This window comes from Triturus cristatus, chromosome 2_1 (assembly GCF_964204655.1).
Source record: "Triturus cristatus chromosome 2_1, aTriCri1.1, whole genome shotgun sequence".
NCBI lineage: Eukaryota > Metazoa > Chordata > Amphibia > Caudata > Salamandridae > Triturus > Triturus cristatus.
In genome coordinates this window covers 240,532,895-240,550,767 of record NC_140581.1, presented here as the reverse complement: position 1 = coordinate 240,550,767, position 17,873 = coordinate 240,532,895, and the positions used below count along the sequence as shown (strand labels likewise).

Sequence of the window (17,873 nt, the reverse complement as noted above, 5' to 3'; positions counted from 1 at the left end):
TAAGTTCAAATAATATTTTTTAATTTTTAAAAGAATTGAAAAAATACATTTAAAAATGGTGATAAAAAAGTATTTTAACAAAAATGTAATTAATGAAATGACACACTGAATTTGAAAAATATAGATATCCAATCAAAATCATTAAACATGATATCTTCAGAGATAAGTTAAAGATAGGAATCAGCATTTAAAAAAACCTTAGAAATTCACTGAAAAAAACATAGGTTTCAGGCCTGATATAGCTAGGAATTAGCATTTAAAAAACCTTTGAAATTCACTGAAAAAACCATAGGTTTCATGCACGTTATAGTTAGGAATTGGCATTTAAAAAACCTTTGAAATTCACTGAAAAAAACAAAGGTTTCAGGGGCGTTAAAGTTAGTAATTGGCATTTAAAAAAACCTTAGAAATTCACTGAAAAAAACATAGGTTTCAGGCCTGACATAGCTAGGAATTAGCATTTAAAAAACCTTTGAAATTCACTGAAAAAACCATAGGTTTCATGCACGTTATAGTTAGGAATTGGCATTTAAAAAACCTTTGAAATTCACTGAAAAAACCATAGGTTTCAGGGGCCTTATAGTTAGATGGACATTTCCCTCGTACAAAACCCTAGAAATTCCCCTGTTATAGTTAGTTCAGCTAACTATAACTCGCGCCCCCGCAATGCACTGCTGATGACGTCACATATTACATCACTCATGACATGATCAGTGACATCACTGATGACATCTCAAATGATCATCACTGATGACATCACTGATGACGTCATCCATGTGATAAAATAGTGCATCTTCTCACACCCTAATATAACCTTTGATACACCGTCTCAAAATTTCAGACTTCCATTCTCAAAACCATAGATACTCCAATACCAATAACTACATACACACTCATTGACTCTTAGGTCTACACACACCTCCACTCACTCACCTGTAGAGTCACTCATACTTACAGTCACTCAGTACAGGACTATCATATGCATTTATATACCTATATAGACACTCAGACACCGCCAATCATCCATAGACATACTCACACACCTAGTCAGTCATGCAAATAATTAATCACTCCCATTTACTCACCTATGCAGTTATACACACACACAAGTTCACTTACTCATAAAAATAGTACCACATTCTTACGCTCTTATACAATCACTGATACAAGCTCACACTCATCCATACAGCCACTCTCACAATCACACACTCTCACATTTACCCACTTATATACTCTTACACACATATACTGCCTTTCACATATGTAGTTACTCACACATGTACCACTGAGATGTACATTCAATCACTAACACACCTATACATACACTCACCCAACCATACAGTCCATCACAGATACACTCCTAAAAACATGCACCCACTGAATCACCCACTCACACATCTAGTCACAGAGTCACACACACACACTACCCACACAAACACTCAGGCACCCATACAGATACTCAGACAACCAATCAATAACCCATATAGACACTCATATAGCTATTCAAAAAACCATGCAGCCACTTATACACCAACACACAGACACATACAGACATTCACAGTTTAGTCATTAGTCTGCAGTAAGATACATTTAATGACTCACATAGAGTCAGTTACGCATCTAGAAAATCATCCATTCACACACTTGTACACCCACTTATTTTTCAACAGGCCTTTCCCTATATATATTAAACATAATAAAACTGTTCAGAAACACATACTCAATGGATGATGTCATTTGAGATGTCATCAGTGATGTCATCAGTGATGTCACTGACCATGTCATGAGTGATGATATATGTGACGTCATCAGCAGTGCATTGCGGGGGCGTGAGTTATATTTAGCTGAACTAACTATAACAGGGAAATTTCTAGGGTTTTGTACGAGGGAAATGTCCAGCTAACTATAACGCCCCTGAAACCTTTGGTTTTTTCAGTGAATTTCAAAGGTTTTTTAAATGCCAATTCCCAACTATAACGTGCATGAAACCTATGGCTTTTTCAGTGAATATATATATATCTATATATATATAAACTTTGCGGGAGGCGCTTGGTTAATCCTGCCGCATCTCCAAAGCAAAGGGCGCGTCGTCTTGTCGGACCAACCCAGCAAGGTCCGTAATGAATTGGCAATATTCCTTAACAAGGAGTGACGACGCCGTGTCTTGTGCTGAAAAATAGATTTATTTGTCAGTGCTGGACGCGTTTCGCCTGACCGGCAGGCTTGCTCACCAACATTTTAAATAAAGTTTTTCGCCATTTTAAATGTGCCAGAACTTAAACAGAGGTCACATGGTGAACTACATACACAGTGTGCTGGAAAAAAGACTCGTAGTTTTTTATCTACTATCATTATAAATGAATTCACATTTCTTTTCTGCAATTGTATTACATCAAAAAATATCAGTCAATTGTGTAAGTACACCTCAGATGAATTTGTTCTCATAATTAATCATTGAATAAAAATGCTAAATACACTTATTTTATGCAAAACGAAGCGTATTCGTCTCTGCACATCGTGCTCTAACCATTCTAGCCCCAGTGGGCAACAAATGATACAGTTACCGTCAATCATAATATCCTACAACGGCTCAAAATATCAACTTGTTTTTATACGGCTAGTGCCTATAAATCAACACTTGGTAAATGCAAACATGATACAGTCATATTCCGACTGATAAATATATATTATTTACATGTTTTGTTACAGCTGGTATACACATTAGGCACATTTAATTTTGGTAGGTGTTATGAGGGAGTCACATACCACTAGAGTCACAAAAAGACTGTAGATAATTGTATCAATTATGGCCCACTTGGCCAATTTATCTGAGGTGTACTTACACAATTGACTGATATTTTTTGATGTATTACAATTGCAGAAAAGAGATGTGAATTCATTTATAATGATAGTAGATAAAAAACTACGAGTCTTTTTTCCAGCACACTGTGTATGTAGTTCACCATGTGACCTCTGTTTAAGTTCTGGCACATTTAAAATGGCGAAAAAACTTTATTTAAAATGTTGGTGAGCTAGCCTGCAGGTCAGGCGAAACGCGTCCAGCAGCTGACAAATAAATCTATTTTTCAGCACAAGACACGGCGTCGTCACTCCTTGTTAAGGAATATTGGCAATATATATATATATATATATATATATATATATATATATATATATAGTAACTATAACTCGTGCCCCTGCCATGCACAGTATTGTAATTTCAGATGTTGAGTGATGTAATATGTGAGGTAATGAACAAGTTACTTACCTTCGGTAACGATATATCTGTAAGAAACATTAGTTAGATTCCTTACCTTAGAATATCCCCAGGCGTCAGGCTGGATCCGGAAAGATTTTTCGTCAGCAATACCCTTGCGCGTCGCTAGGCGCCGTCTGCGGCTCCGCGTCCTTCGTCGTGATCACCAGGATGACGTCGTCGGAGTACTTAAACGCCGCCCTCACGCTGTGACGTTAGTTCTTGAACTTAGCTTTCCGCGCCAGGAACGCAGAGCCATGCAAGAAACCGACACTGGTGCCATGAATCTAGGGCACTGAAAGGGATGACCTTAACCCTAGATATCAGTTCGCAGAACGAGGAGGATGGGTGGGGCGGTAAGGAATCTAACGAATGTTTCTTACAGATATATCGTTACCGAAGGTAAGTAACTTGTTCATCTGAAAGAAACACGTTAGTTAGATTCCTTACCTTAGAATAGATACCCCAGCAATACCAACACCGGTGGTGGGTCTGCGAACCAAGATCACACCAAGAAGTCCTGAAGAACTGAACGGCCAAAGAATCCGTCTCTCTGGACTTGGCAGTACAGGCAGTAATGCTTAGCAAACGTGTGCAGCGAGGCCCACGTTGCTGCCTGACAAATGTCCTGCAGAGGGACTACCCGTCCCAGGGCAGTAGTAGCCGCTGTGGCCCAAGTGGAATGGGCCCTCAGCCCCACAGGAGGATCCTTCTTAGCCAAGGAATAACAGGCCTTAATGCACAAAACGACCCACCGAGAGATGGTCCGCTTGTGCACTGCCCGCCCCTTCTTAGCGCCCACGTAGCCAACGAAGAGTTGGTCGTCCACCCGGAACTGTTTGGTGCGGTCCAGATAGAAGGAGAGCGCACGTTTTGGGTCCAGACGGTGGAGCCTCTCTTCCTCTTTCGAGGGATGCGGAGGCGGAAAGAAGATGGGCAACGTAACAGACTGGCCAATGTGAAAGGCAGTAACCACCTTAGGGAGAAAGAAAGGACGAGTCCTTAGAACAACCTTGTGCTGATGGACAGAGAGGAAAGGAGGTTTATAAGAAAGAGCCTGGAGCTCACTCACTATTCTGGCAGAGGTGATGGCAACCAGGAAAGCAGTCTTAAGAGTCAGAAGACGAAGAGGGCAACTATGAAGTGGCTCAAAAGGAGCGCACATCAGGTAGGTTAACACCAGGTTCAAGTCCCACTGAGGCATTACGAAAGGGACAGGAGGAAACATGTGAGTAATGCCCTTAAAGAATCTAGCAACAACAGGGGACTTGAAAAGAGAAGGCTGATCAGGAAGCCGCAAAAATGCAGAAACAGCTGAAAGATATCCCTTGCGGGTGCCCAGAGCAGAGCCCTGCAGGGCAAGGGAAAGAAGAAAGAGGAGAACTTCAGAAAGAGAGGCGGAAAGGGGATCCACAGCCTTTGCTGTGCACCATGCCACAAATTTGTTCCACCTGCAGGCGTATACCGTTTTAGTGGAGGGACGCCTGGCTGCCAGAATGACATCACAGACTTCAGAAGGCAAGTCAAATGGCATCAACTGTCGCCACTCAATCTCCACGCATGGAGGTGGAGGCTGGACAGGTTCGGGTGGAGGACCGTCCCATGCTGCTGCGACAGAAGGTCCTCCTGAAGAGGCAGTCGAATCGGGGGATCGATTGACAGACTGAGTAGCTCGGGATACCAGTACCTTCGTGCCCAATCCGGAGCCACAAGGATGACTTGAGCCCCGTCACGCCTAATCTTCTTCAGCACTCTGGGCAGAAGTGGTTTAGGCGGAAAGGCGTACAACAGACCGCAACTCCACTCACGACGAAAGGCGTCTCCGAGCGAGTGCCGCCTTGGAAATTCCAACACACAGAACTGATGACATTGCGCGTTCACTTTGGTGGCGAATATATCTAACCAAGGCTCTCAGTAACTGCCAAAAGAGACCTTGCGCCACGTCCGTGTCCAGACGCCATTCGTGATCCATTATGCACCTGCGGCTGAGTTTGTCCGCCCTGGCGTTCAGAGAGCCCGCCAAGTGTTGAACCACCAGGGTGATGCCCTGATGTTCCAGCCATGTCCAGAGGCGCAGAGCTTTCTGACAAAGGGTCCATGACCCCACCCCGCCCTGTTTGTTGCAATACCACATGGCGGTGGTGTTGTCTGTGAACACCTGCACTACACTTCCCCGAACAGAGGGAAGGAATGCCTTCAGTGCAAGCCGGATCGCCCGCAGCTCCAAGAGGTTGATATGGAGCCGGGACTCTGCCAGAGACCAGAGGACTCTGATCTCCGCCTCTCCCATGTGGCCCCCCATCCCAGGAGGGACGCATCCATCACCACCACATGCTCCGGTTGGGGTAGGGCCACTGACCCAATCACGGTCCGTGAGCCACCACTGCAACTGTCTTGCGGTGCCCTCCGAGATCAGGACGTGGTCGGACAGGTTACCCCGATGTTGAGCCCACTGGAACTTCAGGTCCCACTGCAGAGCCCGCATCCGCCACCTGGCGTGATGTACCAGCAGGATGCAGGAGGCCATCAGACCCAGCAGCCGCAGCACCAACCTGACCGAAACTCGGGATAAAGGCTGAAAGATCAGAATCAGAGCCTGAATATCCTGAACCCGCTGTTCCGGAGGATAAACCCGAAACAGCGCCGAGTCCAGAACCGCTCCAATGAAAAGAAGCTTCTGGGAGGGACTCAGATGTGACTTCAGCACGTTGATGGAGAACCCCAGCAAATGCAGGAGGTCGGCGACGACTGCCTGGGGTGAGCCCGCCTTCAACAACCAGTCATCGAGATAGGGGAAGACTGGAACCCCTAATCTGCGCAGATGAGCTGCGACCACCGCCATCACTTTCGTGAACACCTGAGGGGCACTGGTGAGGCTGAAGGGGAGCACGGTAAACAAAGTGCTCGTGGCCTACCGTAAACCGCAGGTAACGCCGGTGGGCCGGCAGGATGGGGATGTGGAAATATGCATTCTGCAAGTCCAACGCTACCATCCAGGCTCCAGGGTCTACGGCAGCCAGAACCTGAGCTAAGGTGAGCATCTTTAACTTCTCCTGCCGGAGGAAGGCGATGACGCTCCTGAGGTCCAAGGTAGGGCGTAGGCCCCCTTTGCCCTTTTTGGGAACCAGAAAGTAGTCATAGTAACACTGGGCCAGGAACGCGCTCGATGGCCCCCTTGGCCAAGAGGGCCGTAACTTCCTCCTGCAGAAGTTGCAAGTGATCCCCCGGACATGCGGTGGTACTGCAGTGGCATGGCTGGAGGGGGTCGCCTCGAAGGGGAGGGAGTAGCCCCTTTGGACGATTTGCAGCACCCACCTGTCCGACGTGATGGTACGCCAGTGGAGCAGGTGATGGCGAACTCTGCCTCCCACTGGCGTGGAATGGGCCTGAAAGGTCGGACTAGGAAGGCTTTGAGGCAGATGCTGCGGGTGCAGATGTGGGCTGACCAGCTCTCTGTCCCCCTGCTCTGCCTCGGCGGTATCCACGTCCGCGACCACGTTGAGGCTGGTTCTGCAGCCTGTGGCTAGACGGACGTGCGGGGGCGCCCCTTCCTTGGCCACGAAAGGGGCGAAAAGTGGAAGTTTGCGGGCGAGGGGCCGAGAGGCCCAAGGACTTGGCTGTAGCCCTGGAGTCCTTAGAGCCATCCAGCGCACTATCCGCTTTGTCGCCAAAAAGGCGACGGCCATCGAAGGGCATGTCCATGAGGGTGCTCTGGACATCCCCGGAGAAATTCATGGATCTCAGCCAGGCGTGGCGATGAATCGCCACCGTCGTCGCAATCGCCCTACCTAGCGAGTCCGTGGTGTCAAGCCCACATCGAATCGAGTACCGTGCTGCATCCCGCCCCTCAGCAAGAGCCTGGGCTAGCTGTGTCCAGGCCTCCTCCGGACACTGGGGCAGCACGTCCGCCACCGTATCCCACGAGGAGTGGGTGTAACGGTCCAAAAGGCACGCGGTATTAATGGACTGCAACCCCAAACTGAGGGAGGAAAACTGCTTCCTCCCAAACTGTTCCAACCTTTTGGATTCCCGATTCGGAGGAGCGGACGGGAAGGCGGTCTGGGACGTAGAGGCCTGGATAACCAGGCTCCCAGGGGTGGGGTGCACCGACAGAAAGCTGGGATCGCCCGGTGCAGGGCGGTGGCGCTGGGCCACGCTCCGGTCCACAGGAGTGACTGTGGAGGGCTTGGACCAGGTGCCTTTCAGAACGTCCGTCAGTGCTTCATTGAACTGCAGTAGAGGCTCCGAAGAGCTTACTGGCGGTTGAACCACTTCAGTGAGGAGGTTAGTCCTCACGGCCACTGCAGGAGCTCCAGATGAAGGGCTTCGGCAGCCCTGCGCAGCACCACAGAATAGGTTGCACCCTCCTCCGTAGCCACGGAGGGAGGAGAGATGAAGCCAGTGTCAGGGGAGGTGTCGAGACCACTGGCATCCCCCAGCTCTTCTGCCCAGTCCTGATCAAACTGGCACTGCTGTGCCAGAGGGTCCTCAGACCCCTCCCAGTTGTCCCCATCATCTGACTCCTGGTAGACAGGTTGAAAGGACGGTGCCGGGTGGTAGATGAATTGCTCATCCATCGGCGCCGGAGACGGCGCCGCTCCGACGCCGGACCAAAACTGGGGACGACGTCGTCCGAAGACGGCGCCAGGGGCGGCACCATAGGGGTCGGCGTCATAAGGTCAACCGGTGTTGACCGGGATCCAGGCCTGGATCCCACAGGGGCCTGCGGCATCGGGACCGAAGTAGACGATGGCACCGGGGCCGAAGCCGCCGGCTCGCTAGGCCTCCCAGTCGGACCTGCGGGGTCCGAAGGCGCGCCGGCAGGCCTTGACGGCGGAGCGAGACTCCTCATGGCCACGAGGAAGTCCAGAATCTCGCCCGGAGTCGCATTAGGCCCAGGGACCGGAGGGTATGGGGCCGGATGCGACTCCTGCGGCTCTGATGGAGCCGCGCGGGTGGTGCCAACCAAACCCTCAGCCGAGTCCAGCGAGGGGAGTCAGAAGAGCGATGTCGCCTCTTCGACTTCCTTACTGTGCCTCGACTTACCTGAATGCGAGGACTTCGAACCCGACGAGCAGTGATGGCAGCGGCTCCGCGACCGGTCCCTCGACCTCCTCCTCAACCGGGACCTTGAGCGGCGCCGGAGCCAACTGTCGGATCTCGAGGAGCTTGCGGGACCGCTCCTTCGAGGTCAAGGCCCGGCAGTCGGGGCATGACTCGGCATCATGGTTGGCCCCAAGGCAGTAGAGACACTGACGGTGGTGATCCGTAACCGGTGACAGGCGGCGCACGGCTTGAAACCAGGCATCCCTACCGGCACCAGGAGTCGAGGTCGACCCGAAAGATGAACCAAAAAAGTCCAAAAAGTTTAGTCAAAAAATGACTAAAGGGTTTGCTCTTCCCGGATCTGCGCTTACTGGCGCGGAAAAAAGAAGAACTGACGTCAGCGTGCGAGGACGGCGTCCAAGTACTCCGACGACGTCATCCCGGTGATCACGACGACGGACGCGGAGCCGCAGACGACGCCTAGCGACGCACAAGGGTATTGCTGACGAAAAATCTTTTCGGATCCAGCCTGACGCCTGGGGATATTCTAAGGTAATGAATCTAACTAATGTGTTTCTTTCAGATTAGCAGTGCATAGCAAGGGCACGAGATTACTATAACTGGTGATTTTCTGGGGTTTTGTTGATTTAAAAGGACAAATTACTTACCTTCGGTAACGCCTTAACTGGTTGAAACATTATCTATCTGCAGATTCCTTAGCTTTGAACTTCCAGGCGTCAGGCTGGATCCAGAAGATTTTTGTTAGCAGTGACCGCATCATTAATATAGTAGCTACTCCGGCACGCTGACGCCAGTACTTTTCACGACTTTCCACGCCAGGAGCGCGGAGCCATGAAGTGACTGACCATGGTGTGAAAAAAAGAGCCAGGCCCCTAAAGGGGAGCTGCACTGACACTAACAGACAATCCAGCAGTGCGGGGAAGATGGGTGGGTCGGTAAGGAATCTGCTGCTAGATCATGTTTCTACCAGAGAAGGTGTTACCAAAGGTAAGAAGCTCAACTTGTCGATCTGATAGACATCTAGTCCCAAATTCCTTACCTTTGAAGAGCTACTCAAGCAATACCTCCACCACAGGTGGGACTGTGGAAAAGCTTTAAACCAGGAAGTCCTGTAAGACAGGGCGGCCAACCAGGCCCTCCTTGTGAACCTGTGAATCCAGGCAATAGTGTTTGTCGAACGTGTGCAGAAAAACCCATGTGGCTGCTTGGCAGATATCAGAAAACAGGAACACCATGCTGGGGGGCTGTGGTGGCTGCTTTCGCCCTGGTGGAAGGGGCCTAAGGCCTTCGAGAGGCTGCTTCTTTGCCAAGGCATAACATTTTGATACAGAGGATAACCCATAATGATATAGTCCTCTTTTCGACAGCATCCTCTTTCTTTGCTCCCACATACCCTATAAGATGGTGATCATCCACCCGGAACTTTGAGCGGTCAAGGTAGAATGACAAGGCTCTTTTTGGGTCCAGGCGGTGGAGACGCTCCCCTTCTTTGAAAGGGTGCAGAGGAGCAAAGGAAGTAGGCAAAGTAACGGACTGTCCCAGATGGAAGGGAGTTACAAGTGTGGGCAAAATGCCCTAGACCTTAGTACCACTTTGTCCGGGAAGACTGTCAGGTAAGGAGGCTGTGATGAACGTGCCTGTAGTTTGCTCATCCTCCTGGTAGAGGTAATTGCCACCATAAAGGCTGTTTTGATAGTGAGCAACCATAGAAGGCCATTAAGAAGCAGCTCAAAAAGGTGTGCACATCAAGAAAGTAAGGACCAAATTAAGATCCCATTGCGGCATAAGTAAGGGAGAAGAGAAAGTGGGTTAACCCCTTCAAAAACCTCGGCACCAAAAAAAAAAGTCTGTCAAAAAATGACAGGCGGTAAGCTCTCTTTGACGGATCTGCGCTGGATAGCACGGAAAGTAAAGAACTGAGGTCAGCGCGCCGGAGTGGTGGTTGTATTGATGACGCGGGCGTCACCATGATGATGAACATAATGCTGATGTCATGTGGAGTCGACCGGTGCGCAGCGGTACTGCCAAGAAAAATCTTCTGGATCCAGCCGGACGCCTGGAGTTTCAAAAATAAGAAACATGCAGCTAGATGTCTCTATCAGATCACTATGTTTTAACTGACATTTCATTTATCCATAAGGCCCCTTTAACCTTTGTTTTTTTCAGGGAATTTCTATGGGGATTTTTTAACGTAAAGTAAGCTGTTCAATGATTGTGATAAAATATTTTAAACAAAATGTTTTTTAGAAAATATTGTTTTTTTAACATTTTCGGGCAACAAAGTGCAGCTACAAAACCAACCACTAGAGGCCCCTGCACTTCAGCTGAACAGCATACAGCTCCATATCGGAGTGCTTAAAAAAATATATGGTATACTCTTCTGGGGTCATCGATTCAAAGACACAGGAGACTTGCTGCATTTTCTTTAATGTTGTTAGTGGGCCGCTGCATTCCATGAAGCCACCCCACAATATTTTTTAAAAAAAAGTTTGATGGTGCCCCTGTCCCTTCCAGGGGCACCACCAGCAAGAAAATATAAAATGTAAAAAAGCCATGGACTCCTTGCCTGAACAGTGAATAATAAATGAGCGGCTCCTGCTTCAAATCTGCCTTTTGTGGGTTAAAACAAACACCAGAAAGCCTAAACACTGGCTTCAACAGCTCTGCATTCTCTCCTTATCTTTACAAAGCACATGAGAGACCCTGGCTCACGCAAAAAACAATGGGAATTAACATGTACATGTAAGCTGATGATACTGAGCTGCTAGTACAATTAGGTGGCGATTTAACTTCAGCCACTCTTTACAGCAATGCATGGAATTGGATGGTCAGTAACATGCTTAAATTAAACGGACAAAACTGAGGTCCTAGTGGTTAATGGGAAACACACCTTTGGCTATATACCTACTGCTCCCTAAGGATCTCCCTAACCTGAATACATTTGTGAAAATTGACTAAGATTTGTCCAAGAATGATCATGTAGCCTCAGTGTATTCTACCTGCTCCTAACGCTTACAATTACTGAGAAAAATCAATACATATTCAAAATGAGGCAGTTTGCTTTGTCATCAGAGACTCAAGCTTCTCTCATGCCGATCGCCTCCACTATCAGAGAACATGTTCAATTTAAACTGGTCTGTACTGTTCATAGAGTCTGGCATGAACTGTCTCCAGCATTCAAAGAATAAACAAGTAACATGATACTGTACCACAAGAACATTGCATTCCACCACAACTAACTTATTAGTGTTGGCGCTATGTTGTCAAATAAAGCACTTCTGCAGGGTCGGGAAGGTGTTAAACCTCAAGCATGAATAAGGCAATGTGTCCCTAAGCAGCACCCAAATACAAATCAATAAAGTAGCATTTCAAGGAAATAAATCCTCAAGAGTCAGAAGTAAAATGAAAACCATAAAGGTTTATTAAAATAAGTCAAGGGCAATACAAAAGGTAAAAAGTAGATACATAATAAATCAGTATAGGGAATTAGTAATCAAATGAAGCAGTAAACAACAGGAAGTCAAGGCAAAAAATATTTTAAGTCAAAAACATAAAACAAACAGCCAATGAATCAGAAGCCTGGCTCACCTCCAGAGTTCTTAGCTAATATATAACCGAATTTACCACGGAAGTTAATAGAAATCGCAGTCAGCATAAGGTGATCAAATGTAACAAAGAGTTGATAAATCACAATACAGAATTATACGTCATCTAATGCCTCCATTCTATCACCAGCCCCCTAACTGCATAATAATGTGTCCTATTCTACTCTAATGTCATTGCATGTGGCAGTACAAACTAGTTACAAAACAATGGAAGTTACAAGGCAGGAAAAGCCTTGAATGTTGCAAGCTTCTGAAATGTCAGAATGGCAATACAAAGCATTACATGTGCACTTTTTGGTTCCATGCGGTGAACAGAAGAATGAAAACATGGCTGCTTCCAAAAATAAAAAAAAGCAGTTGAGACCTTATTTGGGCCTCGGTGTGTCCACACAGAAAAAAACTGTTCTGTTAAGTGCAATGTTGTCATTTTAATGCAGATGTGTTCATAATATCCAAAATAGCAAACATGTTTTTATTCACTCAAATTCAGATCTGACCTTAGTAATCCCAAAGTCAGGCCTTCTAGACCACTTCTCAGGTTAGGTTCTTTATTCTACTGGTCTAGAGCCACGAAACCTATGTTGAACAAGCGTTCTTTAAGTAACCTCTAAATGATATAACATAACAAGGGATAAGACACTGTGGGCCTCATTGTGATGATGGGCAGAAAGCAACCGACCAGCGGTGGGAGGCTTTCCGTCTGACATAATAGATCTCCGGTGCGACCAACATATTAGGATGACGGTGGTCGGAGTTAAATCTACAGCGATTCCGACGTGCTCAAGGAGCTAGTCGGTGCTTCAGAAAGTCATCACATTCCCATGATGACTACAGTTGCTCCGTTAGGATTACAATGTTGGTTTCCAACAGCCATTCAATGTCGGCCTTTCTGACATAGAAAGAATGTTGGAAAGCGACATTGGGGGCCCCTAACAGGGTCCAATTTCCCCTGACCCTCCGCAATGGGATGCCCCCTAAACATCCCTGCACCGTGTGGCAGGCACTGCATGGTGCCTGCCACGCGGTGCAGGGATTTTCAGAAACATCCATTTTTAATGGAAGCTTGTGCTACAGGCTTTTTCTGCCCGCCGCATAAGCTTCCATTCGAAAATGGATGTTTGCAACCGCCCTATGGGCGGTCGTACAGTAACCATGTGGTTGGAACCACTGACCTAAGGTTCCAAACCGCAACAGTGTTGTCCGCAAGTCATCGTAATTGGGCCCTTTATGTTTGCATTTTGCACTATTGCAAATAAGACAAAGTAGCTTTTCATTGGTAGCACTTTTTTTACAACATAATTCTATGTGCTATGACTTGTAGCAGATGTACGTCTCCTATAGAATTAACATACCAATTAAGCAACAAAGCATTCTACAGCATTGGAGTTTTATAATATATTGTGCAGAAGAAGAGAAAGAGGAAAATGGGGAACGTGAGGATATTCCCATCATTGGTAATGGACGACAGAGGAGAGATAAGGTACTGTGATGAGGCTTGTAGGAAAGTCGGGGCAGCGAGGAGTGTTGCAGAAGTGTGCAAGGGAAGGGGTAGAAGCAAAAAGTACATCTCAAAACTATTAAGATTATATTTTTTTTAAAGTATAATCACACATTCGAAAAAGATTTTAATCACTTTTTTTTAATTCAAAGTAACATACTAAACTCCGTGTACAAATTTGACAGCAGACATCCATGCTCCACCTACTGACCACCCTCACAGTTACAGCTCTACCTCACAGAGCCAAAAAAGAGAAAGGGCAATTTGAAATGTAAGACCATTTCGATATCAAATTATTCTAGTCACTTTGTGGACTGGTGAGAGCTTAATTAGATAGAACTCATTGAATATCTACGCAAGAGTTGATTTAGTACATAAAGTTTTATTAATGAAGTACATGTTTGATTATAAAATGATTAACTCAAGCACTATTTTCTAAAAGAAGGGAGCTTTCATCATGTTTTTGCAAGTCTATACATTACCAAGAGCTATATGTATATGATACAGTGCTGCAACTATTTTACATACCCAGATATGTTATGTTACCAGGGTATATGTAGAGCGCACAGCTATTCGGCTGAGTGTCCCAGCACATACAGTTGGGTAGGACTACAGCAGTTGCTTATGATTTGCATTTCTAGAAAATCTCAACATCACACTGAATTTCCAATACACGTGATGCGATCTCCGTGTCCTACACTCCCCTTAAAGGTCAGGCACAAAGAAACACACTAGTTGTAGTGAGGGGCATGAGATGGCAGAAGACATCAAATCTTCCATTTTCAGTTCTGATAAAACAACTTGTCTGATCATGCTGTTGAACTAGGCCAAACTCAATACATCTTCTTTAATCCTTTATTCTGTTTTCTGTAATCTTACATGAGATGAATGTCCGATCAGAAATAATGTTAATATTATCAGTGGCTGTCATGCTCACTTTTAATTTACAGATCACAGAAAAGTGTAGGGTTAGATGAAATGGTTGTCAACCAATAGTTTGCAAATTCAAATAAGAAATCAGATTAAAGTACAATTGCAGATTGAGGGTAAAACCTATGACAAGTTGTTTGTTTAACTAACAATTTCAGATCCAGCTCACAATAAATCTCCAGGGTTCTTGTACTACGCCAGGTACATTGCCGGTCCCTCTGCCCCATCCATCCTACCAATCGTCCAGTATAATAAAAAACAAAGGGGATGGGGGGGGGGGGGGGGGGGGAGGACTCCATCACTACATTGTCAAATAACAATGGACCTCATCCTTATGTGAACTAGGCTTAACCAACAAGCTGTGGAAATATTTGCACATAACTTTCTACATGGCATACATCATAGTGTGGACTATGCCTCATTTCAATCAAAATAACATTTTCCAATAGAGGCACCATATCTTTACCAAACACTCAGATAACGCACATTGTTGAAGTGTGTAGTAGGGAGATAACAGTAATATTTTTGTAGTCTACACCCACCTATGGTGTAAATGCAAGCCTGTAAACAAGCATCTTGGAATGTCAGCATACAAAATGGTGAAAATGGATGGCTTTAGTGAGGAAATGCAACTCAGGGCATCCTGCACTATCTCATACTTAATTAATGGATAAATATTTAAGATGTCTCACGTAAACATACCCGACCTCTATCCTGAAATCTTTAAAATCACTATGCATGAATCAATATCCAGTTTTCACCGGATGAGGGTAGGGAAGTAGGTGAATATTCATGATGGTTACACACAAACAAGTTTCACTCGGTGCAAACTTACTGCACAATATTAACCTTTACATGTTTTTAAAAAAAGATAGAAAACAAAAGTCAAAGTAAAAAGTCCTTTTAAAACTTCTAAAACGGAGCACGCATTGTGCATGGTTTACAGATTTTTTACAGCATCATCAATCTCGGATATCTGTTCCTTCAGCTGATTCCACTGCTCTGGGTTCAGAGAAATCCCTGTAATGCAACAAAGAAACTAGTTTAGGTTTATATAATTAAGGTTTGTTTGAACATATAACACACTTAAGCAACACTGCAGAGGAAAACAATGAACCGCGCAGTACTTTAATTTTACATTGCTCTATAAAGCTTGCCAGACATGAGGAATCAGACTACAAATTCCAAATATAGAAACGTATTACCTAGCTACAATACAGAGCACATTGAACACAATGTGGGTAAAACTTGCATCAGTTCAGTAAAATTCTCATGAATACACGAAGTATAATCCCTCGTTACACTGCACATACTGCTCTGTGGTGCTTACAGATTTCAGAAAGTAAATGTCTATATTTAGCATGATCAAGGCAATTATTTTGGTTTGGTCCGATGTTACGTTTTTGTTTTACTCTGTGCACTGGAACACTGCTGTCCAATGCCCAGTGAATGAGGTCAGACCCGTGTAATATGTAGATATTGTCTATACTCCTAATTGGCACATTCAAACTCGGACACCTTGCGCTGGAGGGGATAAATCAATCAAGCACTACTCTGGAGGCGAAGATAGGCGCGGTGGGATCCGAAGTCATGTAACTGAGTCAAGACTTGCGTAAGGCAGCTGACCGGATCACAGAAGCACAGACTAGGTTCTCCACTATTGAGAATGCGATATCTGAGATGAAAAAAAACAACTTTCACACGTATCCTCTGTTTCCAGGGGCCTAGTCGTGAGAGTGGAAGAAGTGAAAGGGCTGGCCCACCAAAATAACCTTCGTTTCGTGGGTTTCCCATAAGGCTGAAAAGGATTCTCACACGAAAGTTCCTAAACCAATGGATCCGTTCTACCATGCCCGCTGCTTCCTTATTCTCCTGTTTTGTCATTGAGAGAGCACACGGAGCTCTGGCTAAGGGACCACCCCTGGGGGCGCCCACCCGATTGCATGCATCCTCAACTACCTACATAAGGATGCTATCCTCCGTCACGTTTGTTCGCAGGACTCACTCCGGTTTCACTCCGTCACGTTTGTTCGCAGGACTCACTCCGGTTTCAATCTCACCACATCATGCTATTCCTGAATTACAACAAGCTAGTCCAAGACCAAGGTCACTCATTCCTCGAAGAAGAAGCTCCGCAGCCTCAACATTTACAATATGTTGTTGTTTGATGCTAAACTCCAAGTGATCTTTGAATCCAAAACCTTCTTCTTTGAGACTCCGAAGTCTTCCAGTGGACCGACCAGCCGTGTCGGCTTCGACCGCACCCCTACCCATTTGACAAATGGTGTTGTGTATTTTCTTGAGGCCCAATGCGTTTTCTCTCTTATGTTAGCCTAACTGCACGTAATAGCCAGCATTTGCTTTGCCACGTTACAAAAGAGAACACCACATTTATTTTTCAAATAGGCTGCACATGTTTTGTTATTTGGATCTTCTGCTAGAATTAAGATTGAACATTTCATACAAGGTTGAAAATTATTGTGCTCTGTTTTCTCGGTGGTCGGACACTAACACCTAAATATAATAGAAAAATCTAGTGTAATATTGACATCGACATTACTTTGGAGTGATTATTCATGGACATTTTTGGGGGGAAATTAGTGCATTTTCACTCCTATTCTTTGTGCCAGCAAAGGACTAGTATCTGTGCTTTTCAATCTGCATGCGGCCACACATCAGTATTACTTTCTTGGTGATAATTCATGGACATTTTGTTATTTTGATAATTCGTGCATTTCCACTACTATTCAGCACACCATAACAACAGAGCGCTAGTAGCGGAGTTTTTTTCCAATAGGCATGTCCGCTACGCTATGTTAGAGTAATGACATGACTATGCTGCCGGCCGTGGTATGGTAACTTCTGTGTGACTCACAAGTGGAAAGCATTTTTGTTACTGTTAGAAAACACATTTTGCTGTTGGCCGATTTGTGCTTCTACCAAAACTGCTGAACTTGTGAACTTCATTTATCAGAGAGATGCCGCTGTGTTGCAAAGGCCTGTTTATTTCTGAGTTAACCCCTTCTGTGCTCACGACGGCCGGGAGCCGTCATGAGTCACAGTGGGACTGTGCTCATGACGGCTCCCGGCTGTCGTGACACCCACCCACGGGGGACGCGCTAGCGCTCCCCCCGTGGGACACCGATCTCCCGGTCTGTACCGGGGAAGGGCTTCCCCTGCCTCCCCCACCACGTCAATTTTAAAAAGGCATCGGAAGAAAGGAAAGGGTTTTCCTTTCCTCCGATGTCTTTTTAAAAAGCATTCCTGCTACACGATCGCGCTGGGGAGCGATCGTGCACCAGGAATGCTTTATTTTTTTATTTGGCAAATTGTGTCGGGGAGCGGCCCCTTGGGGGTGACTTGTATGTCGTTGGGTCCGCCCCCCCTTTGGAGGGCAGATCCATTAATTATTTATATAATTTTAGGGTGTGTGTGCCCCCACTGGGCCACCAGGGATTTTTATTTATTTTATTTAAAGCCCAAATTGTGTCTGGGAGTGGCCCCTTGGGCAACTCCC

General features: G+C 45.9%; 1 protein-coding gene across 2 annotated transcripts in view; it reads right to left on the bottom strand.

Moving 5' to 3' along the window:
- Nucleotides 1-11,721: 11,721 nt before the first annotated feature.
- Nucleotides 11,722-17,873, bottom strand: part of LOC146864031 (activated RNA polymerase II transcriptional coactivator p15-like) — a 133,083-nt gene continuing 126,931 nt past the window's right edge. For both annotated transcript variants that reach the window (XM_085630739.1, XM_085630748.1), the window contains exon 5: nt 11,722-15,376. In XM_085630739.1, coding sequence (XP_085486865.1) covers nt 15,297-15,376 — 80 coding nt within the window. In that variant the 3' untranslated portion in view covers nt 11,722-15,296. The remainder of the gene's footprint in view (nt 15,377-17,873) is intronic.